Genomic DNA, 24,891 nt, shown 5'->3' with positions numbered 1-24,891 from the left:
ACAATAACAATAATAATAATCCTTGCATTTGACACAACGTCTTATCACGTCTTCGAGACATCTCAAAGCGCGTCACAGAATATTCTGTAAAGTGAATTGACTGTGTATTCTATGGGCGAAACGCGGCAGCCAATTGCACACAGCAGCGTTCCACAAACAGCCGTGGATTGAGTGACCAAATTATTATTTTTTTTTTAAATGAATTATTACCCCCAGAAAAGCGATGCACCAATCGGCTAACAAGCCGGTTCCTGCTTACTGTTAGGTAAACAGAGGCGCGTGTATCGAGTAAGGAAACTTGCCCAAAGTTTCGCCCTGTCCCGCCCGGGAATCGAACCCAGGTCCCCTCGCTTGCGAGTTGAGTGCTCCAAGCATTATGCTTACGGGATGCTACTGCATGAGGGGCGCCGTATAAATGCGAGTTGTTGTTGTTGTTGTTATCGTTGTAGAGACACAGCGAACACGGGAGTCCTGTGCATTTATACACAACAGAGAGAAATATCATTTGAACACAGATGTGTGAATTGCAGAAGAAGACTTCACTTATAGAAAGTCTCACTTTGAACATTCATACTTTCCTTCACGGCCAAATGCTTGAAGGGAACGGTTTTGGTGCGATTACAGAGGTGCCTCCCACACAGCAACAACAACAACTTGTACTGATATGGCATCCTTTACGCAGGGCAGAGGGAGAGAGTTCCAAAGCATCGGGTACAATGGCTGAAAGTGCGGACACTGATTTGTTATAGCACCTTATCACGTCTTCGAGACAGAGGCATGTGTGTGTGTGTGGGGTAAGGAAACTAGCTCAACGTTTCGTCCCCTGCCCGGGAATCAAACCCGGGTCCTCTCGCTTGCAAGGCGAGCGCTCTAACCACGGACTCGTAATGAACGAGAAGAAACTAGTGTTTGTGTCATACCCAAGAGCCACGCGTACAGACGCCTGTTGAGGGACATGTCTCTCCTGAGGATCACGTGAAGCCCAGCAGAGAGAACATGGACCATCTCTGACCTGGTCAGTGGGATGACCCATTCATCTGGATCCTTGAAAAGAAAAACACCCATGAACTACAAAGGCTAACAACGCAACGCAAACATACTTTCTCTCAGGTTGTCTGTGTTCTCTTGAGTTTAGGAGGTTGAGGGGCGATCTGATTGTGGTGTTTAAAATGCTAAAGGGATTCGATAGAGTATCTGCAGAGAAACTATTTTCCTCTGGTGGGTGGGGGGTGGAATCCAGAACAAGGTGGGGGCATCATCTTAAAATTAGAGCTCGGCCATTGAGGATTTTTGAACTCGGGAAGCATTTTCTCACACAAAGGGGAGTGGAAATCTGGAACTCTCCCCAAATCTGGAACTCTTTCCCTCCCCCAAAAGGCTGTGGATCCATTCATATTTTCTGAAATTTGACTGGAGGTGGATAGATTTCTGTGAGGTCAGGGTATCAAGGGATACGGGGCAAGGGCGGGTAATTGGGGTTGAGGTACAGATCAGCCATGATCTTATAGAATGGCGGAACAGGCTCGAGGGGCTGAACGGCCTCCTCCTGTTCCTATACGTCCCATTCCATCTAAAGCACACTGCAACCTTTGTTCGTGCGTTGCATTTTATTGCCTGAAATGGCATTTATTTTCATTGATCAGCAAAATGGATTCACACTTTTCCACTCCGCATTTTTCTCCGAAAAGTAGGTGAAAAGGTTACGATTTGTTAGCAGAACTGAAGTAGAATTCATGACTGGTGCGTTTTAAAAAGGTTTGTAACGTTAGTTACGAAATGTTCAATAACTGCCAGTAGGTGGAAGCAGCAGCCGCAACAACAACAACAATAACAACAAAATTACATTTGTAAAATGCCTTTCAAGTCGGGAGGATGTCCCAAGGCGCTGAACAGTCAGGGATCAGGTCCCGAGTGTGGGGCGCAGGGTTGGGATGAGGGAGGGCAGAGGGGCCTAGGAGAGTGGTTGAAAGCACTACTCTCCGTAATAATAATCCTTGCCGTTGATATAGGGCTTTACACGTCTTTGAGACGTCTCAAAGCGTCTCACAGAATATATTGCAAAGTGAATTGACTGTATATTTGTGGGCGAAACACGGCAGCCAATTGCATACGGCAGCGTCCCCACAAACAGCCGGGCATTGAAGTAACTAATGCATTATTGTTTTTTCAGGGATTATTGTCAGGCGTGTGTGTGGAGTAAGGAAACTTGCCCAAGGTTTCGCCCTGACCGGGAATCGAACCCAGGTCTCTCGCTTGTGAGGCGAGTGCTCTAACCAGGACTACAGGACTCTACAGGACTCCGTACGAGCCAAGTCACATTCCAACCCGCCATTTGCTTTTAAAATCACAAAACTGCTTCAGATGAAGGATATTCTTTGTCCAGTCTGATCTCAACCCCCCCACAACACCCATCCTACAATACTTCATCACAGCATCAAGATGTTTTTTAAAATGTGTCTCGTGTCCTGGCCTCAATCACCCTCCCTGATACTAATAATAATCATAACAATAATCCTTGAGTTTGATATAGCGCCTTATCACATCTTCAAGACGTCTCAAAGCGCTTCACAGAATATAACCGTAAAGCGAATTGGCTGTGTATTTTGTGGGCGAAGCGCGGCAGCCAACTGCGCACACACATTTTTGCATTCGTGATGGATTATTATCACCCCCGGGGGCAACAGGTGGAAACAAAAAACGAAGAATGTCAATTTTCTTTCTTTTTTTCAAGAAAAAAAAACCAAGGCCTTTTGCCGAGCGCTTACCAGGCACGAGGAAAGAGGGAAAAAGAAAAAGAGAATTTCCAAAGTGTTGCGTTGTACGAGGACATTGGAATCCTGAACTGAAGCACAGAATGCTTTCACCTGAAACACAAACAAACATCATTTGCCAAAGAATTACTAACAATTTCCAACAGCTAGGAATGTTCTCCTCGGAGCAGAGAAGGTTAAGGCGAGAGTTAATAGAGGTGTTCAAAATTATGAGGAGATTCGAAAGAGTGAACAGGAAGAAACTGTTTCCACTGGCGGGCGGGCGGGCGGGTCGGTAACCAGAGGACACAGATTTAAGATAGTTGTCAAAAGAGCCAGAGGGGAGATGAGATGAGGAGATACTTTCTCACCCAACGAGTTGTTCGGACCTGGAATGCATTACCTGAAAGGGTGGGTCGAAGCCGATTCGATAACAACTTTCAAGAGAGAGGTGCATAGATATTTGGGGAGGACAAATTTGCAGGGCTATGGGGAGAGAGCGGGGGAGTGGGAGTGATTTGGACAGCTCTTCCAAAGAGTTGGCACGGACACGATGGGCCGAATGGCCTCCTTCTGTGCCGTATAATTCTAGGATTTCCCTCCCAACTTTGTGGCAATTTATTTCCGTTTCCGCTTCTTTTGGTCTGACACGTGCGGAAACTCGTTACCGCTGCTTAAGAGTCTCCAAACCCAACTGAGAATTGCACGCATCCCATCTATACATGGAAATCCCAGAGATATTTATTCAATGGAACGGAATGCACGCCTTCTCTCTCTTTCTCTCTCTCTCTCTCTCTCCCTGGAGGGACGCCATTCCTGCTTACCTAATTCCAGAAAGTATTAGCCGCAGGTTGACAAGAGCCAAGGCTTGGGGATCCCAGAGTGTGCGTTGGGAGTAACTGCTGGAGTCTAACCAGCTAAAACCACATGGCTTGCTATTGAAAGCACCGTCACTCTCAGATCAGGTAGACCATGAGTCCAGATGCAACAGCAACAACAACAACTACTTGGATTTATATAGCACCCTCCACGCCGGATGGCGTCTCAGAGCGCTTTAACAACAACAACAACAAATTACATTTGTACAGCAATTTTCGCGTCAGGAGATGCTGAGCAAATGCAGATACTCCCTCAGTAACAAACTGGGGAAAAAACGTCAAACTTACCGCAAATTGGGGGTCTGCCCCAAACATGTACTTCTGCTCCTTTTTGTGCACAGACTTGGTGAGGTGGCTGACAACAAAAAGAGAGGCGGGGAGGCGAATGGAAGGACTGAACAGGACACTTGCCCATAGAGCCCCGTAAAACACCTCCTGGCCCACCACCAGCGACAGCTTCTGGAGAAAGACGTCCGTCCTTTTATTTGAAGAAAAGAAAGAAGTAGCAGATGAGTCCAGTAGCTCAGTGGTTCGATTCCTAGGCAAGGCGAAAACTTAGTTCACACGCACGCCTCTGATTACCTAGCAGTCAGTAGGAACCTGGTTGTTAAGTCGATCGGCGGATCGCTTTTCCGGGGGTAGTAATCAGACAAAAAAATAAAAAACATGGTCATTAAATCCACCGCTGTTTGTGGGGACGCTGCTGTGCGCAATCGGCTGCCCCGTTTAAACCCACAAAACACACAGTCAATTCACTTTACAGAATATTCTGTAAAGCGCATTGAGACGTCTCGAAGATGTGATAAGGCGCTGTATCAAATGCAAGGATTATTATTAAGTGTTTCAATGGTCATCAGAACCCCTTCGTTTAAATTGAAGTGTTTTAGTGCAGCAAGTCAGGTATACAGGGTTTATACAAGCAGTCAGAAAACATCCTAACCCTAACCCTTCTAAATTTTAAAGACCCATTCTTTCAGGGCTATACCTGCCTTTTCGTCGTCCCCCCACCCCCGCCATCTCCCGACACCACCCCCCCGCCCCCACCCACCACTCCCGCCCCCAATTTAGCTCCTTATTAGACAACCGTCTAGTTTCCATGGTAGGAGATTTAACCACAACAATATTACATGTGTAAAAGCACCTTTCACATTGGGAAGACGTCCCAAGGTGCCAGACAATCAGAGTTTTGACCCGAGCTAGGGGTTGGGATGGCGGAGGGTGGAGAATGGGGGCGCGGGCGGAGGGGGAAGTCACGGTCGACCGAAGTCACGGTCGAAGAGGATGGTCTTGAGACGAATCTTGAAGTAGGCAAGGGAGGGGCCAAGTTCCAGAGGTGGGGGCAGAGCGGCAGAAGGCCCGCTCGCCAATGGTGGGGCGGGCGAGGCGGGGGGACGTGAAGCAGGCCGGAGCCCGTTGATAGATTAAATGCGTTCTCTCTTTTTTTTTAAAAAAAAAGGAAAAATGAGACGATGCAGGACTCGGAAACGTTATGAAATCCAGCCTCGTTCTCCAGTGTCTCGTTCTTTGATCAGCTTGTCTCACCCCATCACCCCACCCCTCTACCCCCACCCCCACCCCCCCGCCCCCCGACTCTTCTGATGCTTAATTACGGTTTCCCAACAATATCGCATACAGCATCAAAATGTCTGAATACCTCATCTCCAAGTAAGAATGTTGCCAAGCCCTGTGTGCGAGATGCTGAAGGAAGTGTTGAAATTCTCGCTGCGAGGCTGGCTGCCGTTACTCAGCCTCACCCACTACGTTTAAGCAACTCCTTGCAGTTCCTTGTGAACTATCCGAAACTACTGCTTGGAGTCGGGAATTCGATAAAATAAAACCTTCCAAGTAATAATAATAATAATAATAATAATCCTTGCATTTGATATTGCCTGCATTAGATTTCGCCCACAAAATATACAGTCAATTCACTTTACAGTGTAAACTGTGAAGCGCTTTGAGAGGTCTCGAAGCGTGATCAGGCGCTCTATCAAATGCAAGGATTATTATTATTATTTATATATTATTGTATCGCGCTTTATCACGCTGTAGAGATGTCTCAAAGCACTTCACAGAAAACAGAATCATAGAATCTTACAGCACAGAAGGAGGCCATTTCCGTGCCGGCTTTTTAAAAGAGCTATCAACTAGTCCCACTCCCCTGCTCTTACCCCATAGCCCTGCAAAATTTTCCTTTTCAAGTAATCTATAACTATTTAAGTAATATATTGTAAAGTGTAGTGACTGTGCATTTTGTGGGCGAAACGCAGCAAGTAAGAGGCTACTAATGCACATTATTAAATTAATGTATTATAATTCATATTATTGGTGAATTATTCTGAAATATTATCATCAAATTGTATTACTAAAGTAAGAAACAATTTAGGGGCAGGTTCTGTCCGTTTCAACGCAGCACGAGTTTTGGTTATTTAATTTGGAGGAATTACGATTTAAAGACTTGCAACTAACTGACCAGACTCAATGTGAACTGGAGCCATGAGGCTGGAACACAGCAAACAACTTGCATTTACACAACGGCCCTCATGTAGGGTAGCATCCCAGAGCGCTTGTCAGAGGCAGAGGGGAGGGGGGAAGGTGACTGTAGGCACGGTGGAAGATGGGGAAGGAGGGGGTAAAGTGGAGGGATAGAGGGAGAGTATTCCAGAGTTTCGGGGCGTAGTGGCTGAAAGCACAGCCGCCAACAATAAAAATCTTTGCATTTGATACAGCGCCTTATCACGTCTTCGAGACGTCTCAATGCGCTTCACAGAATACACTGTAAAGAGTAGTGACTGTATATTTTGTGGGCGAAACGCGGCAGCCAATTGCGCACAGCAGCGTCCCCACAAGCAGCCGTGGATTGAAGTGACCAGATTATTATTAATATTGGAAGGAATTATTACCCCCGATGGTGGAACGGAGGGCACGAGGGACATGTAGGAGGACGGAGCCAGTCGAGCGGAGGCAGCGGGTTTTGGTTTGGGGGGAGGTAAGCAGGCGCCAGGGCACGAAGGATCTTGAAATCGAATACAGACCGAGTTAAGGCATCAGTATCGAGGAAATAGCTCCAGTGAGCAGCAATGACTTGATGCGTCAAGTGACATTATTCTGCGCTGTGAATTCTATGAGGCAATGGGGGACGGTGGGGAGCGGAGGGGGCAGTAGTGGGGGCTGGGTGGGTGGGGGAGGGGGGAATAAAGCCACAGGGAATTCTCACAATCTCCTCACCTCTCATAGATCTCGGAGCCCTCCTCCAGCCCCGGTAGGAGACCAGTGATGAAGGCTTGTAGACTAGGACACAGGGATTTTTGCAGAGGGAGGTAGTACTTCTCGTATAGTCCCAGAAGCGCTGGCTTCACAGACATGGCTGCATTGCCCAACAAGGGAAACAGCCCGGAGCTGTGGAGAAGTCGAGGAAGAATTTCATGGACTAAAAGCGAGCGTTACATACGTGGAATCCTGTGGGTATTATTTAGAGCAAACAACATCCACAACAAACAACAAATGACATTCACCCGGCGCCTTTCATGTCAGGAGGGCGTCCCAAGGCGCTGGACAGTCAGGGATCCGCACTTGAGTTGGTGGTTGGGATCAGGAGGAGGTGGAGAGCGGGGAGGGTAGGGTTAGGAGGGTGACCGAAGGATGACCCAGTCGAAGGATCTTGGGACAGGTCTTGAAGGAGGCAACGGAGGGGGCGAGGTGGAGGGACTGTTGAATGTAGTTCCAGAGGGTAGGCGCAGAGAGGCTGAAGGCTCGCCCGCCAACGGTAGGGCGGGCAAAGTGGGGGAACATGAAGCAGGCCAGAGCCCGCTGAGAGGAAGGAATGGGCAGGTTGGTCACGGAGGTAGGGAGGAGCGAGGCCATGGAGGGCTTTGAAGGTGAGAACCAAGATCTTGAACTGAATCCACTGAGTGCAAAGGGGAGCCAGTGGAATCGGGCGAGGATGGGGGGTGATTAGGGTCGCGGAGCCCAGTGCGGGAGAGGACACGGGCGGCAGAGTTCTGGATGATCAGCAGCCTGTGGAGGGAGGAGCTGGGGAGGCCGACAAGCAGGGAGCTACGCAAGCTGGGTTCGATTCCCGGGGCAGGGCGAAACATTGGGCAAGTTTCCTTAGTCCACACAGAGGCCTCTGTTTACCCAGCAGTTAAGTAGGGAACCCAGTGGTCAGTGGATTGGCGGATGACTTTCCAGGGGTGATAAAACGGAATCAAACGTGAATCGGACCCCGGGTCCTCTGGCTCGCTTGCCTGCGGGGCGAGCGAGCTAACCGCTCACGCTACCCTGATCCTTAGAATAATTTTTTTTTAAAAAATCATAAAAGTACTGCAGTGAAATGGTTAAAATAAAAATTACGGAGTGAAAATAAATATTTTTTAAAAAATTACATTGGGCCACAAGTGCCGTCTGAGAGGTAGATTTACCTGTAAAAGAACAAGTCCTTCGAAAGCCATTTGGCTCCAATGATCTTGAATATGACTTCGTACGTTTCCAGTGCCTTTAAGTGGACTCCGCTGGGAAGAGCTGGATGTAGACATTGAGCCAACCTTTTACTAATGATCAGACGCTTTGGCAGGAGCGAGTATTTCAGGTTGCTCTGAAGTGCCTGGGGATGCAGAACAACAACTACAATAACTTGCATTTGTATAGCGCTTTTCACGCGGGATAGCATCCCGGAGCGCTTTACAGTGGCGGAGTCTGACACCGAGCCGTGATTGGGGGGGTGGGGGGTGGGATTTTGGTCTGCCCGGGTCCACTACGCTACGGGACTAAAAGCTTGTGGTTGAATGAAAGTGTAAAGACATGCCTTTCGTGGCGTCCCGTAGCTTGGTGGTTTAGAGCGCTCGCCTCGAGAGCGAGAGGATCCTGGATTGGATTCCCAGCACAGGCCCAAACCTTAGGCAAGTTTCCTTACTCCGCACGCGCGCCTCTGTTTACCCAGCAGCAAGTAGGAACCCCGGTCGTTTAGTCGATTGGAGGATCACTTTTCCGACGGCAATATTCCCTCCCAAAAATAGATAACATAATAAATTGCTGACTCAGTTCGCAAGACTGCTTGTGGGATACTGCTGTGTACAATTAACTGCTGCATTTCGCCCACAGACAGCCAAGCAGGTCTTGAAGGGGTAGATCGGCTACTGGGAGCTGGAATTTTTCACACTCAGCTCCCATTAATCTTGCAAGCCAAAGCCCCGACATGACAAGCCGTGGGGAAAGCTTGCCAGCCAATACTTTCAATGGCAAGCTGTGCGGTTTTAGCCGGTTAGACTCCAGCAGTTACCCCAACGTACACTCTGGGCTCCCCCCAAACCTTGGCTCTTGCCAACCTGCGCCTAATAATCTCTGGAATTAGGTAAGCAGGGTGCGTCCTTCCAGGGAGAGAGGGAGAGAGGAGAGAGAGAGACAGAGCGCATTCCATTCCAGTAAATATCTCTGAAATGTTCTGCATAGGTGGGATAATAATAATAATAATAATAATAATAATAATAATAATCCTTGTATTTTGATATAGCGCTTTTCACGCCTTCTAGATAAGAACTAAACATAGGCTTATGAAGTAAGGAAACTTGGGCAACTTTTAGCCCTGCCAGGAATCGAACCCCGGTCTCTCACTTGCGTTGCTGCAGGACTGAGCTACAGGACTCCACTTTGTTTGCGCTGAAGAAATCTGCAGCAAATGTTTGGGTTTTTTCCTAAGAAAAATGACACTGAAGCTTCTTTTGCCAACACGTTGTTTACCCTGTTTGCTCTTTCCCCTTCGCATTTTATCTACCCCCGTGTTTGCTCTTTCAGACTCCACCAGTGGGAGATTTACACGCCTTGAGTACATATTTGCCAAGTTGCGATGCATTGTAAAACATTCTACTAAAACTTCTCTCGGCATTTAGAAAGGAACAATGAACTCTGCTCATTAAAAAAACACACAAGTTTTGAAACTGCTCGCACAGCAGAAACAAGGAGTCTTGTAGCTCAGTGGTTAGAGCGCTCGCCGGCAAGCGAGTGACCTGGGTTCGATTCCCGGGGCAGGGGGCAAAATGTTGGGCAAGTTTCTTTACTCCACACACACACGCCTCTGTTTACCCAGCAGTAAATAGGAACCCGCTCGTTAGTCGATTGGCGGATCGCTTTTCCAGGGGGTAACAATTCCTCGAAAAAATAAAAAATAATAATAAATTGGTCACTCAATCCACCAACGACTGTTTGTGGGACGCTGCTGTGCGCAATTCGCTGCCATGTTTCATCCACAAAGTCAATTTACTTTACAGTAAGGCGCTGCATCAAATCCAAGGATTTTTATTGTTATAGTAAATCTCCTTCTAAAGGTCGTAGAAGCAGGATGGTTACAGAATAGAAACGTACAGAATAGAAAGGCGTTGTGCTGCACAGAAGAGCAGTCGGCAGATAAAGGCTAATACAGCACTAAGGAACCAGCATAACCTTCAGGTTCACTTTGATAGCAGAAGCAAAATCCAGTCTGACAAAAAGCTTCGCTAATGTGCCTTAACAAATGTGCCACTAGAGTTACAACTTGCACTTATATAGTGCCCTCCACGCAGCGTAGCGTCTCAGAGCGCTTAACAGTGGGGGAGACTGACTCCGAGCCGGGGGGGAGGTGGGGTTGAGTTGATCGTAAGCACGGTTAACCAGGAAAGTTTTCAGGCGGGACTTGAAAGAGAGGAGGCGGCAAGGCGGAGGGATTGAGGGAGAGTGTTCCAGAGTTTCAGGGTGTGGTGGCTGAAAGCGCGACCTCCGATGGTGGGGCGGAGGGCGCGAGGGACAAGCAGGAGGCCGGTGCCGGTCGAGCGGAGGAGCCGGGTGGTGGATTGGGGAGTGAGGAGCTGAAACCTTCTTTGCTTCTCTCGACTAATGATCTTTTCCCTTTTGTTGTTTTAAAACCCAGAAAACTTACGAGCAGAAAATTGATACAAAACTGATGCTATAAGGAAGAGAATGAGAGATTATCCTGATATGTTTCACCTACAAAATACATAGTCACTCCACTTTACAGTATATTCCTTGAAGTCTCAACAACGTGATAAGGCGCTATAACAAATGCAAGGATTATTATTATTATTACAGTATATTCTGTAAAGCGCTTTGAGACCTCTCAATGACACGATAAGGCACTATATCAAATGCAAGGATTATTTTTATGTTACGAGTCTGGGGGATCAAGGATAGCACCGTAATCTCGACCCAAACCTAACCGCTGCCGCTTAATTGTGATCCCTTCTCGTGTGAACATTTCCCTCTCCCAAGTTAGCCAGGACCTTTTACTCTGGCTTGTGTTTTATCAAGTAACCCGAGACAAGTGTGGGCACCAAGTAAAACCAGGCTCCGAGTCTCTTCTTGCCGGTCACTGACGCAGAACACAAGGTCATTCCACCCTGAAACTTTTGTGATCGTTTTTTTGGGAGGGGGGGGTCAGCCGGGTGACTGACATGTGCGGAAACCCATCACTGGGCTAAGAGTTTCCAAAACAAGCTGAGAATTCCAAGTTTCCCACCTACACATGGAAATTCCAGAGATGAATTGTGGGAATGCAATGTGCTCTCTCTCTCTCTCTCTCTCTCCCTCTCTCTCTCTCCCTGGAGGGACGCATCCTGCTTTTCCTAATTCCAGAAAGTATTAGGCGCAGGTTGGCAAGAGCCAAGGCTTGGGGGAACCCCAGAGTGTGCGTTGGGGTAACTGCTGGAGTCTAATCAGCTAAAACCACACAGCTTGCCGTTGATGTCACTGTCTGGTCAAGCTTTCCCGCTGCTTGTCCAGCCAGGACCACCCTCCCTGTCAGGGCTTTGGCTGCAGGAGCTGAGTGGGAGGATTCCCTGGCCCCAGTGACCGGTCGGCTCTTCCAGGTCCTGCCAATGAGCCAGGCCGGGCTGTGCTGTCATCAGCGGTGCCCTGGAATACTGTGGATCCGCCTGGCTCAGAACCTGGACTACCGAGACCGCCAGAGAGGGCTGGCCCGATACAAAAGTTTTAGAAAGTGAATATTGCTTGAATAACAAGATTCTCTTTCCCTTCCCGTCGCCTCTATTGATAAAGCTGTCTTCAGGATGTTCTTTATGATTTGAGATATGTGACCGATGGAGTCAGCAGCAAAAATCAACAAAACCAAGTCCAAATGAACAATCTCGGACACAATCTGGTTGAAGCCCAGTTAGCAAATATTCTGACCAATGTGTGACTGTGCTGCAACATCCACAGAGTATTTTATGCCCCGAAGATAAAATGGGTATCATAATTTTTTATCATAGTTTTCACACATAATAATAATAATCCTTGCATTTGATGCAGCGCCTTATCAGGTCTTCGAGACCTCTCAAAATGCTTCACAGGAAACACTGTAAAGGGAATTGACTGTATATGTTTCGGGTGAAAAGCGGTAGCCAATTGTGCAGAGCAGCATCCCACAAAAAAGTCGTGGACTAATTAAATGACCAAATTATTATTTTTTCTATTACTTATTTTTTGGAAGGGATTATTACCCCTGTAAAGCGATCTGCCAATCGACTAACAATTGAATCAGGTTGACATGGGAGAGGGTTTTGGATGTCGATTGACCTGCACTCCCATTGCCACGTTAACCCTTACTTTGGAAAGCTGTTAAAACAAAGAAACTTACTAATATAGAAACATCTCCTGCCTTTCTCCCATCATCATTCCAGCAGACCCATCAGTTTTCCGTGCCCCGTTGATGTCGATGAAAGGTACACTTGTTTAGGAAAAGTCTCCAGCCTGTGAATTAACTATGAACTTGCCCCCCTCTCCCCGCTCTCTGGATAACTTAATCGCTCAATTCACCACTGTTTGTGGACACTCCTGAGGGGCTGCAGCATTTCGCCCACAAAATACGCAGTCAATTCGCTTTACAGTATATCGTGTGAAGAGCTTTGAGACGTCTCAATGTTATGATAAGGCACCAAAGCATCAAACGAACGCAAGGAATGTTATTGTTATTCTTATGAGCTCTGACAACCTGCTCACCTTGTTCAGCTTCCCCAGTGAGGAGATGAGATCTGCCCATTCACTGGAGGATTCGAAGTTCTTCAAAGCTTTGTCAATAGTAGCTGCATAGTTTCTGTATCTGTAATCATTAATCAGATCCAGTTCTTCCTGGTCCATCTTTCCTTTTCATAGCAGCGTAACTCAGCCCTAAAATGGGGGAGGAAATAGGAGAAAAGACAAATGGTCAGAACCAAAAGAACAGGTTAGGTCACAACAACAAAAACAACAAATTGCATTTGTGTAGCGCCTTTCACATCAGGAAGACGTCACGGCAAATACCGACCTCAATAATAATAATCCTTAATCCTTGCATTTGATATAGCGCTTTTCACGTCGGGAGGACGTCCCAAAGCGCTTCACAGAACACACTGTAAAGTGAATTGACTGTATATTTTTTTTGTGGGCGAACGCGACAGCCAATTGCGCACAGCAATGTCCCTCAAACAGTCGTAGATTGAAAATGACCAATTTATTATTGTTTTTTGGGGGTTTTGGAGGGATTATTATTAGGCTCTGTGTGGAGTAAGGAAACTTGCCCAAGGTTTCGCCCTCTGCCTGGAATTGAACTCGGGTCTCTCACTTGCAAAGCGAGTGCTCTAACCACTGAGCTACAGGACTACAATAACCCTCAAACCTAATGCAATACAAACGTTACTTGGGCCAAAGCTGCTTTGTGGAGTCCTGCAGCTCAGTGATTAGAGCACTCTCCTGGCAAGCGAGAGGACCTGGGTTCGATTCCCAGGCGGGGCGAAACTTTAGACACGTTTCCTAACCCCACACACTCTGTTTACTCAGCAGATCGCTTTTCTTTCTGTGGTAGACCGCCATCCACTACAAGACAGGGCAGGGCTGGTTCGAAGGACTTCAGAGAATATACCGCACAGTGTAGTGACTGTGTATTTTGTAGCCAATTTTTTCTGCAAGCTTCTCAGTGCTTGCAATTAATCGAGCGTCCATCAAAAGCCTTTCACACGTACTGTGGGCAATGCAAGATCAGTCCTCTCTCAGTCGTGCAGATAACAGGAACTGTAATGCGCCACATGGGAAGGCACCCGTGTTAAGTGACATTGGGAAACGGTGTGAAAACAAGTACAGAGGGTACCTACACGTGCCCTTGTTTGTGTTATGAATAATTCCTTCAAATGTTTTTTAAAAAAATAATAATAATTTGGTCACTTAATCCACGACTGTTTGTGGGACGCGGCTGTGTGCTGCCGCGTTTCGCCCACAAAATGCACAGCCAATTCATTTTGCATTTGAAGTGCTTTGAGACAGTCAAAGCGAAGACGTGATAAGGCGCTATGTCAAATGCAAGGATTATTATTATTATTAATTATTATTATTACCTGTAATTCTCTCTGTACAAACAGCACAGAAAACCCATAAAAACATCAGAATTTGCTCGGCAAAAGAAGACCAAGGTCCATCCAGTTTGCCTTCTACCACCCTGGTAGTCGCTCGCACATTTTGTGTCCCAAACTATATCCTGTATCCCAAGATATTATTTCCTGACAGAAATTGATGTCATTTGTTTCTGAAAGAGTTGACACTTTCTGCTTGCACCGTCTGTCTCCCCTCGGGAGCCTGTTCCATAAGTTTACTACTCGCTCACTGAAGTAATGTTTCCGTAGATTTGTTCTGAGTTTACCCCCCCTTCAATCGCAGGCCGGGTCCTCTGGTTCTACTGTTCAGTACAAGATAAAAACAGCTTATCCTGGTCTACGTTATCTATTCTCTTCAGAATCTTAAAGACACATTATGCATAAAAGACTCCCAACGGCCATGATACTATAGGATCTGAGGTGTGTGTTAATAAGTTAAGTGATCTCAAATGGATTGTTACAATAGACCTCATACCTCCTGCAAAAGGGCAGAGTGATATCAGGTCTTCCTTCACTGATCCTGGTCCTCGCCCTCAAAGCCCTCCACAGCCTTTCTCACCCCCTACCTCTGTCACCTCGTAACCCTCTACCAACCTGTCCGCTCGCTCGGTGGGCTCCGGCCTGCTTCACATCCCCCGCCATGCTGGCCCTACCATTGGTGGGCGGGCCTTCAGCTTCTTTGCCCCCACACTCTGAAACTCTATCCCACAGTCCCTCCGCCTCGCCCCCTCCCTTGCCTCCTTCAAGATCTGTCTCAAGACCCTCCTCTTCAACAATGCCTTCGGTCACCCTCCTACCCCTACCCTCCCCGCCCTCCACCCCCTCCCGATCCCGACCACCAGCTCGGGTGCGGATCCCAGACTATGCAGCTTCTTTGGACATCCTCCTGACGTTATTTTTTATTTTTGTTGATCAGTATCCAGAAGGAGAACCCCTCTATGCGGAACTGTTAATCGAGTTAATCCAAAACTCCACTGCCCACACACTGACCCGCACAGTGAGACCTGCACTAAACTCCGTACCCCCATCACACCAGCCCTCGCCAGGCTCCACTGGCTCCCTTTCACCGATTGGATCGATTTCACCATCTCACTCGTCTTCGAATCTCTTCACGCCCTGGCACCTCCCTACCTCTACTTCTACCCGGCCTGCTTACCCTCCAACCCGCAGCCTCCGCTCGACTGGCTCCAGCCTCTTGCTTGTGCCTCGTGTGCCCTCCGTTCCACCACCGGCGGCTGCGCTTTTAGCCACCACGCCCTGGAACTCTGGAACACTCTCCCTCTATCCCTCGGCCTCACACCCCCCCCCCCCAACAACAACAACAAATTACAATTGGACAGCACCTTTCACGCAGGAGGACCTCCTCCTCACCTCATTCCCCATCTTCAGGTCGCACCTGAAGACTTTCCTCTTTGACCGTGTCTACGGCCACCACACACACCGCCCGCCCCCCCGGCTCGGTGTCGTGCTCCGCTACTACTACTGTCTCTACCCTGCGTGAGGGGTGCTGTGTTACGTCAGATCGAAGCAAGCTCCGATACCACCCAAGTTTTCTCTACGCAATTCCCACCCCACGTCCACAGTCAAGATCAAAGTGCGCAAAAGACTCAAGACAGACCCTACCTCTGCAGATAGAACATGGAGTCAAACACCTCTAGCAGAAGGATGTAAGAGGGTAGAATAGCAGGAGAAAGGATTTCCCAGCTCACTCCCTCCCAATCCTCTCTCTCTCCGCCCAATTTCCACAGCCAAAATAAACACTTAATAAACACTATGCGCAGTTGCATAATGCTCTGACACACAATGACTGCGTAGTCGGAAGGTCAGCAGATCAGAGCTGTGTTTGCTAATGATGCAACCTTTTTTGAAACAATTACTCTATTGGAAACGGGTATCTATTCATGACAAGACGAAAAGGTTTGTGCAATGCTTACTGCACTCAAGGTGCAGTCTGCTGAAAGCAGCTGTTGTTTGACTTGTAGGTAATGTGACGCTTCCAGCCCAAAATGTACCTTCACAGCGTTAAAGAGTATCATGGGCCCAGCGATCAATAGGTCCAGCCACTCGTACTAATCAGCGCACCAACGCGCAACTCACTGAACCCTTTCAGGCTTGTCATCAGGAGAATAAAGAGCAAGGCAAATTTTAAAATCCTTTCAAACCATTCGAGTTTTGAAAGTAGCTTCCTGCCCCCCCCTCCCCCTTCTCTCTCCCCCAGTGTCCCCGGCAGATATTCCCCCAAACAGAATCACCCGCTCACCTCACAGCCGTTTGTGGGACAGCGCTAACGTAATAATAATCACCGTGAAAATAATCATATTTAATATTTGATATAGCGTCTTATCAGGTCGTTGTGACGTCTCAAAGCGCTTCAAAGGATTTCCGAGAAAGTGGATGTTTTTGTGGTTGGCGAAATGTGGCAGCCAGTTTGCGCACAGCAATATCCCACAAACAGTCATGGAGTGAGTGACCAATTTTTATTTGGGGTGTGGGTGTGGGGGGGTGGGGGGGGCAGGGCGGGGGGATTGTTGGCCAGGACACCGGGAGAGAGAAACTCCCCTCTCTTTTCTAATAGTGCCGTGGGATCTTTAACATAACATGTGATATAGCGCCTTATCACATCACGGAAATATCTCAAAGCGCTTCACAGAATATACTGTAAAGGGAATTGACTGTGTGTTTTGTGGACGAAAGGCGGAAGCCAATTGAACACAGCGGCGTCCTGTAAACAGTCGTGGATTGAGTGACCAATTTTTCTTAAGGGTTTATCATCCCCAGAAAGTGATCCCCCAAATCGACCTTCAGCCGGGTTCCTACTTTCTCCTACGTAAACTGTGACATGTGGAATAAGGAAACTTGCCTAAGGTTTCACTCTGTTCGGGACCAGGTCCTCTCGCTTGCGAGGCGAGCGCTCTAATGACTACATTATATGGGACTCCCAACTGTAATGTATATTCCCAATTGTTACAAATTGTTATAATAAAATAAAATATAAATTCTGTAAATATGAAATTTCTCAGTTGTCCCTAGTTACCGCATTGCAACCTCACGTCCTGTAGCTCAGTGATTAAAGCACTTGCCTCGCAAGCGAGAGATCTGGGTGACCAAAAATGCTTATTATTATTTTTTTTGAAGGAGTTATTACCCCCACCCGAACAGGCAGACTGGACCTCGGGTTTAACGTGGAGTCCTGTAGCTCAGTGGTTAGAGCACTCGCTTTGCAAGCGAGAGACCTGAGTTTAATTCCAGGCAGAGGGTGAAACCTTGGGCAAGTTTCCTTACTCCACACAGAGCCTAATAATAATCCTCCAAAACCAAAAACAATAATAAATTGGTCATTTTCAATCTACGACTGTTTGTGGGACATTGCTGTGCGCAATTGGCTGCCGCGTTCGCCCACAAATATACAGTCAATTCACTTTACAGTGTGTTCTGTGAAGCGCTTTGGGACGTCCTCCCGACGTGAAAAGCGCTATATCAAATGCAAGGATTATTATTATTATTATTAAGCGAGAGATCTGGGTGACCAAAAATGCTTATTATTATTTTTTTTGAAGGAGTTATTACCCCCACCCGAACAGGCAGACTGGACCTCGGGTTTAACGTGGAGTCCTGTAGCTCAGTGGTTAGAGCACTCGCTTTGCAAGCGAGAGACCTGAGTTCAATTCCAGGCAGAGGGCGAAACCTTGGGCAAGTTTCCTTACTCCACACAGAGCCTAATAATAATCCCTCCAAAACAAAACAATAATAAATTGTTCATTTTCAATCCACGACTGTGTGTGGGACATTGCTGTGCGCAATTGGCTGCCGTGTTTCGCCCACAAAATATACAGTCAATCTACGTTACAGTATATCTTGTGAAGCGCTTTGAGACGTCTCGAAGATGTGATAGGGCGCTATATCAAATGCAAGGATTATTATTATTATTACTTTCTAGTTCAGCTTCAGCACAAAGTTTACAAACACCAGGTCTGCGGTGACGCGTCTCTCAAATGTACTTCGCTGTGGGTGAAGGGTTGAGGAGTTTTACTCTCTGGATTGCTGTGCAATTTGCGGAAAAGAAAAACAAGACTATTAACAGCTAAACTTCTGGAGGCGAGGCCGAGAGAGGAGGAATTTCTCCCCAACTTACCCTCCAATGAGTAGTCCTTTGTCCAAACGACAAAATACTGCAGATACTGGAAATCTGAAATAAAAACAGAAGTCGCTGGGAACACGCAGCAGGTCAGGCAGCATCTATGGAGAGGCGGAAAAGAGTTAATGTTTCAGGTCGATGGCCTTTCATCAGAACTGTTGCTGACGAACGATTTTTGACCTAATTTCGACCTGAAGCGTTAACTAATTTTCCTCTCTCCATAGAGGCAGAAAGCCACTGCGCTTACTCAAGATTTTTTTTTAAAAAGTCCATCCACGCTGATTTGCAAGGCAAGAGAAACGGGAATAGATGAATTCCGAAAAAATAGATGAGCGTAGGAGAAAGGGTTAAGTCAGCCTGGCTTGGTTCGTTAGTACTGGAGTCCTGTAGCTCAGTGGTTAGAGCACTCGCTTTGCAAGTGAGAGACCTGAGTTCAATTCCAGGCAGAGGGCGAAACCTTGGGCAAGTTTCCTTACTCCACACAGAGCCTAATAATAATCCCTCCAAAAAATAAAACAATAATAAATTGGTGAATTTCAATCCATGACTGTTTGTGGGACAGTGCTGTGCGCAATTGGCTGCCGCGTTCGCCCACAAATATACAGTCAATTCACCTTACAGTGTGTTCTGTGAAGCGCTTTGGGACATCCTCCTGACGTGAAAAGCGCTATATCAAATGCAAGGATTATTATTATTATTACAACAACAACAACAACAACAAAATTACATTTATATAGTGCCTTTCACGTCAGGAGGAGTACAGTGAAATTTGGATAATTCAACAGCGGAAAATGTAATAGTTTGGGTTTATTGAAAAACAGACGAGCGTAGGAGAAAAGAGTTAGTCAGCCTGGCTTGGTTTGTTAGCACAGTGAAATTTGGTTAATTCAATAGCGGAAAATTAAATAGTTTGGGGTTTATCGAATGGAATCTCCAAGAGATGAGTCTCCTATTATGTCGTACGAATAGTTCGGTTTATCGAATAATTTTCGCTGTCAAATTGAGTACTCAATGAAGCCTGCCATCGATTAGAGCACTTGCCTCGCAAGTGAGAGGACCTGTGCTTGATTCCTGGGAAGGGAGAAGTTTCCTTAGGCAAGTTTCCTTACTCCTCACCGCCTCTGTTTACCTAGCAGTAAGCAGGAACCCGACTGTTTGGACAATTGGCCGATCGCTTTTCCGGGAGTAATAATTCCTTCAACAAAAATCTAAAACATAGTAATAATAATTTGGTCATTCAATCCACTGCTCTGCCCAATTGGCTGTCGTGTTTCACCCGCAAATACACAGTCACTCCACTTTACTGTATATTCCGTGAAGCGCTTTGAGACGTCTCGAAGACGCTATATAAAATGCAAGGATTATTATTCAGTTCACAGAATGCCACTGTACTCTGACTTCTTGAGTCAGAAGAGTGTAGGTTGAAGCCCTGCAGTGGTATTTTGAGCTCATTGTCTGGGCTAATATTCCAATTCAAAGTTGGGAGGGAGTACTGTAGTTTCTGAGTGGCCGAGCTTCGGGTGAGGTGTTAAATTGAGGTCCCGTTTGCCTGTTTAAGTGGACGTTAAAAACCCCATGGTATTGCTTGGCAAGGAAGTTTCTCTCCCGGTGTCCAGGCCAACGATCCTCCAGATATAAATCGCCATTAAAAATACTTACATTTACTGGCCTCTTGCTCACCCACCGCCCCACTATCGGAGGTCGCGATTTCAGCCATTACGCCCTGAAACTCTGGATCACTCTCCCTCAATCCCTCTGCCTTGCCCCTTCTCTCCCCTATTTCTAATTCCACCTGAGGACCTTCCTCTTCCACCTCCCAACCCCCACTGCCTCGGAGTCAGGCTCCGCCTCTGTTAAGCGCTCTGAGACCCTACCCTGGGTGGAGGGCGCTATGTAAGTGCAAGTTGTTGTTGCTACATTTCATATATCGCCTCAAAGCGCTTCACAGAATATCCCTTCAAGTGTGTGTGTGTGTTTTGTTAGTGAAACGCAGCAACCAATCCCGCCCAGCGGTGTCCCACAAACAGTCGTGGAGCGAGGCTGTTTGTGGGGCTTTGCTGGGCGCAAATTGGCTGTTGGGTTCGCCTACAAATACACAGTCACTTCATTTTTTAGTTGAACCGTGTGAGTCGCTTCGAGACATTTCGGGGCATCGAATGCAAAGATTATTGTTAAGAGTTAAGCTATAATGCTTTCTTGGTGTTTTCCAATTTAAAATCCCACTATCAAAGGTCACACTGATTAACTCACACAATAGAGCAGAATAAACAATCCAACACAATACATGTGTAATGGGTTACACAGCAGACAGTGGCATTGCAGAAATACAAGAGGAACTCAGCCAGTAAAAGAGATCACTGTTATATTCTTGTAGATTAAACCCCATGGACGGCAATTGGGGCAATGGCAGGTATTTGGAATCGAGGTGCAGAACAGCCATGATCTAATAGAATGGCGGAACAGGCTCGAGGGGTTTGAGTGGCCTCCTCCTCTACAGTGGAGTGCTGTAGCTCAGTGGTTAGAGCATTCGCCCCGCAAGCGAGAGACACTGGGCTTGATTCGGGTGAAACGTTGGGCAAGTTTCTTTACTATACACACACGCCTCTGTTTACCCAGCAGTAAGTAGGAACCCGGTTATTAGTCGATTGGTGGATCGCTTTTCCAGGATAATAATTATTTATTTGAAGGGATTATTACCCCCTGGAAGAGCGATCTGCCAATCGACTACTTACTGCTAGGTAAACAGAGGTGTGCGTGTGGAGTAAAGAAACAGCTCAACGTTTCGCCCTGCCTGGGAAATGAACCCAGGTCTCTGGCTTGCGAGGCGAGTGCTCTAACACTCTAACACTCTAATACGTGGAGGATACTCCACGTATCCTCTTGTTTTCCTAGCAATGCTGAATCACAACAACAGCAGTTAAGAACGAGCAACAATCTAAAACCTTATGTAAACCACTTGTGCATTTGCATTCGGAATAGAAATACCATTGTGAACAGCTCAGTGTTACTGTGATTTGAGCACAGAATAACAACTCCCACCCAGGCAGTACAACAACAACAACAACAATTTGACTGTGTATTTTGTGGGTGAAAAACGGCAGCCAATTGCGCACAGCAGTGTCACTCAACAAAGTGATAAGGCGCTATATCAAGTACACGTTGCAGCTAAGCTTGCAACCAGTTTCACTTAATCGGCCTTCTCTCTTTCGTCTGGCATATTTTATTTGCTCTTGAAAGGCTTGATCTTTGCTTCTAAGGCATTGTTATCCCTTAAGATTAAGAAAATGTGCTATTGAACTTGTTAGCATCCCTTGTTCACATATTTGCACACATATCCTTTTGGGAGGACTCCTGTTGGGAGAACTCCTGTTGGTCTTTCTATGTCAATCGGTTGGACAGACACACAGACAGACATATTGTCTTTATCAGTATAGATATTGTCTCTCTAGAAGGGCGTGTGATCAGAATACCAGGCATACGTTTTTTGGGGCTTTAAAGCTTTTTTAATATATTTTTCAATATAGCTCATCAACGATAGGAGATCCCCGAAACAAAATATGCCCATGCCACTCCCCCACGCAAGACCTTTCCGATGAGGTACAAATCATGTCTCTACGCCAGTTGTTTATTGCGTTCTTGGCGGACGTGCACATACACACACACACATAATAATATAATTATTATTAATAATAAACATCTCCATTCAAACAAGCCAAAGCCAAAGGAAAATAGCTTTGACCCTCACTTTCTAAACAGCTTGCAACGCAGAGTATAATGCAGTACACTGTCCAGCGCCTTGGGACGTCCTCCCGACGTGAAAGGCGCTATACAAATGTAATCTTGTTGTTGTTGTTGCTGTTGTAGTAGTATAGAGGTGCAACCAATTTGGGGGTTCACCTGTAAATTCTTGACTAACAGCAGTGTCCCACAAACAGTTGTAGATTGAGCGACCACATTTTTTTTTTCTTGGATGAGTGCGTTGTGAGAAGGGAGAGTTCCCCCACACACACGCACTCTCCTCCCTTGGGTTATTTTCAAAATAATTTCCTTTTTAAAAAAAATTTTAAAACAGGAAGAGGAGGTATATAAGAAAAAAACCTGGATGTAGCAGTCACACATCCTGATTCTGGAAATAATCAATTGGCAGAATACCAAAAGGACATAAAAAGAGTAAATTCACTGGGATGTACACACAACAACAACAAATTACACTTGTATCGCGCTCTGCACTTCAGAAAGATATCCCAGGGCGCTGGACAGTCAAGGGTTTTTGGACCCGAGCTGGAAGTTGGGATCAGGAGGGGTGGAGGGCAGGGGACGTGGGGGTGGGAGGGTGGCCGAAGGCTCAGTCAAAGCGGAAGGTCTTTAGATGAGACTTGAAAGAGGCGGGAGACCAAGGTCCATCTAGTTCACCTTCCATCTTCCTGGCGGTCGCTTGCACATATGTCCCAAACTCCCTATGTGCTATATCCTGTAATGTCATTTCGTAAAAGAAAACTATGTAATCTGTGTGTGAAAGAGTGAACATTTCCTGCTTCAACCGCCTCCCTCGGGAGCCTGTTCCACAGGTTCACTATTCGCTCACTGAAATAGTGTTTGCGTAGATTGGTTCTGAATTTATCCGCCTTCAATCGCAGGCCGTGTCCTCTGGTTTTCCTATTCTGGACAAGTTGAAGCAGCCCGACGTGATCTATATTGCTTTGCCCCTTTAGAATCGTAAAGACAGCAAATCATGTCGCCTCTCAATCTTCTCTTTCGCAGTGTGAACATGTCCAATTCATTTAGAGTCGCTCCTCATAGTCCAGTCCCTCCGTTCCCTCAATCATTTTGGTTGCCCTCCTCTGTATCTTCTCAATTTCTCCAATATCCTTTTTGTACTGCGGCGACCAGAACTGTACACAGTACTCTTAAGTATGGTCTCACCAATGATTTATACAGTGGCAGGACAACCCCACTATTTCGGCTGCTATTGATCTTTTGATACATCCCAGCATATTGATTGATTATTGATTATCTTATGCTCAATTTTTGATCATCCTATCCTAAATTCTACAGGATATTATTTATAGCAAAAGGCCTTGTATGATTATTACTTATTATATTTCTGCTTTTGCATTCTTTCAATCATCCTAAGGTTCGAAACAAATACACGAAGCCTCGCTTCACCTGTAGAAATCTGTTTTTAAACGCATCTGGATGTGGGATAAAAGTGCCCCCTTTGAGGTTCGGTCCTCACCAGTTGACGATTCTTCTTTTTTAAACAAAATGCCTTGGATCATAAGCGATAAAGCTTGAACCAAGGCCTTGAGGCTGAATCGTTTTATTGTGACACAGCGGGGGCGAGTAATAAGGCGTTCATTTATGCTTGAGCCACGACTGGACTTACTAACGATTATCGCTATTGCTTTCTGCAATAGTTGTTGTGTGTGTACGTGTGTCGCACCACACCGCAGAATAGATCACCCACTGCAGCCCCTTTGCACACAAGATACAAATGAACACCCTCTCCTCTTGTCCTCTTGTTATTTTATTTATTGTTCCCTTATCCCAAACTCATTTCATTTCATTCCATTCCATTCCAAGAGCTCCCAGTGACCGCCCCCTCCCTCCCTCTCATCATTTTTTTAATTAATAAAAATTATTGAAACCTCACACCCACCAAAAAAAAACCACAATCATGTGTGTGTGTGTGTGTGTAAAAAAAAGGATGTAAAAAGAAACGAGAGGAGGAAAGAAAGGAAGGGAGGAAGGGATAAATAAAGAGCAGGACCAGAAGAAACAGGCAACTCACCACAAAACCAGGTTTTAAAAAAAAAGCAACACAATTTTAAAAAAATGATTGAACACACACAAAAAAAATCTTGTTTTTGATTAAAAAAGGGAGGAAGGGAGAAGGAAAAGGAGGAGGAGGAGGAGGAGGAGGAGGAGGGGAAGGTGGAAGAAATAAAGAGCAAGGACAAAAAGAAACATGTAACTCACCAGGTTGCATTTTTTTAAAATTATGAATCAGAATATATAATTGAAGAAACAACAAACAAAACAAACGTGTGTGTGTGTGTGTGTGTGTAAAAAAAGAAATGAGAGAATCAGAAGGAGGAGGAGGAGGAGGAGGATGAGGGGAAAGGGGGAAAGAAAGAAATAAAAGAGCAGGATTGAAATTAAAAACAAAGGAGGAATAATAACTCACCAGATTGCATTGACAGTGCCCTTGGCTGTGGGGTGGGAGCTGAGGGATGGGGAAGCTGAGGTTGCAGGATTACAGCTGGTGGCCAAAAGATTGCTACCAAAAGAATTGCTACAGTATCCAACCCCCCTCTTTTTTTTTGATGGCCATCATGTGTCCAAAGTAGGGACAACCCACAGCAAGCAAAACCCAATTGGGTGGATGGTGGATGGTGGGTGGGAGGGGGGGGGTGGGTAGAGAGAGAAAGAGAGCCAGAGGGTGGTGGTGGGGGGTGAGGAGGAACTTCCAAACAGCCAACAACCACTTGCACTTATGCAGCGCCTTCCACGCTGAGCGCTTAACAGTGACGGAGCCTGACTCACAGCCGGGCCGGGGGTGGGGGGGGGGTGGGTGGGCAGGGTGGGGTGGGGTGGGGTGGAGAGAGAAGGGGGGGGGAGGGGGGAGGAGTTGGCCGTAAGCCCGGTCGAAGAGGACTTGAAAAATGGGGGGGAGGTGTGGGCGAGACAGAGGGTGGAGGTGTGGGCGAGGCGGAGGGATTCGAAGGGAGAGCGTTCCAGGG

At 46.6% G+C, this 24,891-nt stretch overlaps 1 protein-coding gene across 1 annotated transcript in view; it reads right to left on the bottom strand.

Annotated features, from left to right (window-relative positions):
• The window catches only part of dop1b (DOP1 leucine zipper like protein B), a 57,058-nt gene extending 41,301 nt beyond the window's left edge, over window positions 1-15,757 (bottom strand). Inside the window, 7 exon segments of the mRNA XM_042333982.1 lie at window positions 921-1,044; window positions 2,766-2,864; window positions 3,917-4,106; window positions 6,854-7,024; window positions 8,047-8,228; window positions 12,611-12,778; window positions 15,637-15,757. Of these exon segments, the coding sequence (XP_042189916.1) occupies window positions 921-1,044; window positions 2,766-2,864; window positions 3,917-4,106; window positions 6,854-7,024; window positions 8,047-8,228; window positions 12,611-12,748 (904 nt within the window). The 5' untranslated portion in view covers window positions 12,749-12,778; window positions 15,637-15,757.
• Window positions 15,758-24,891: the final 9,134 nt, after the last annotated feature.

The sequence above is a fragment of the Callorhinchus milii genome, unplaced genomic scaffold (genome assembly GCF_018977255.1).
Source record: "Callorhinchus milii isolate IMCB2004 unplaced genomic scaffold, IMCB_Cmil_1.0 Scaffold4, whole genome shotgun sequence".
Taxonomy (NCBI): Eukaryota; Metazoa; Chordata; class Chondrichthyes; order Chimaeriformes; family Callorhinchidae; genus Callorhinchus; species Callorhinchus milii.
The sequence above is the reverse complement of the archived record's forward strand: the minus strand, read 5'-3'. Positions and strand labels throughout refer to the sequence as shown.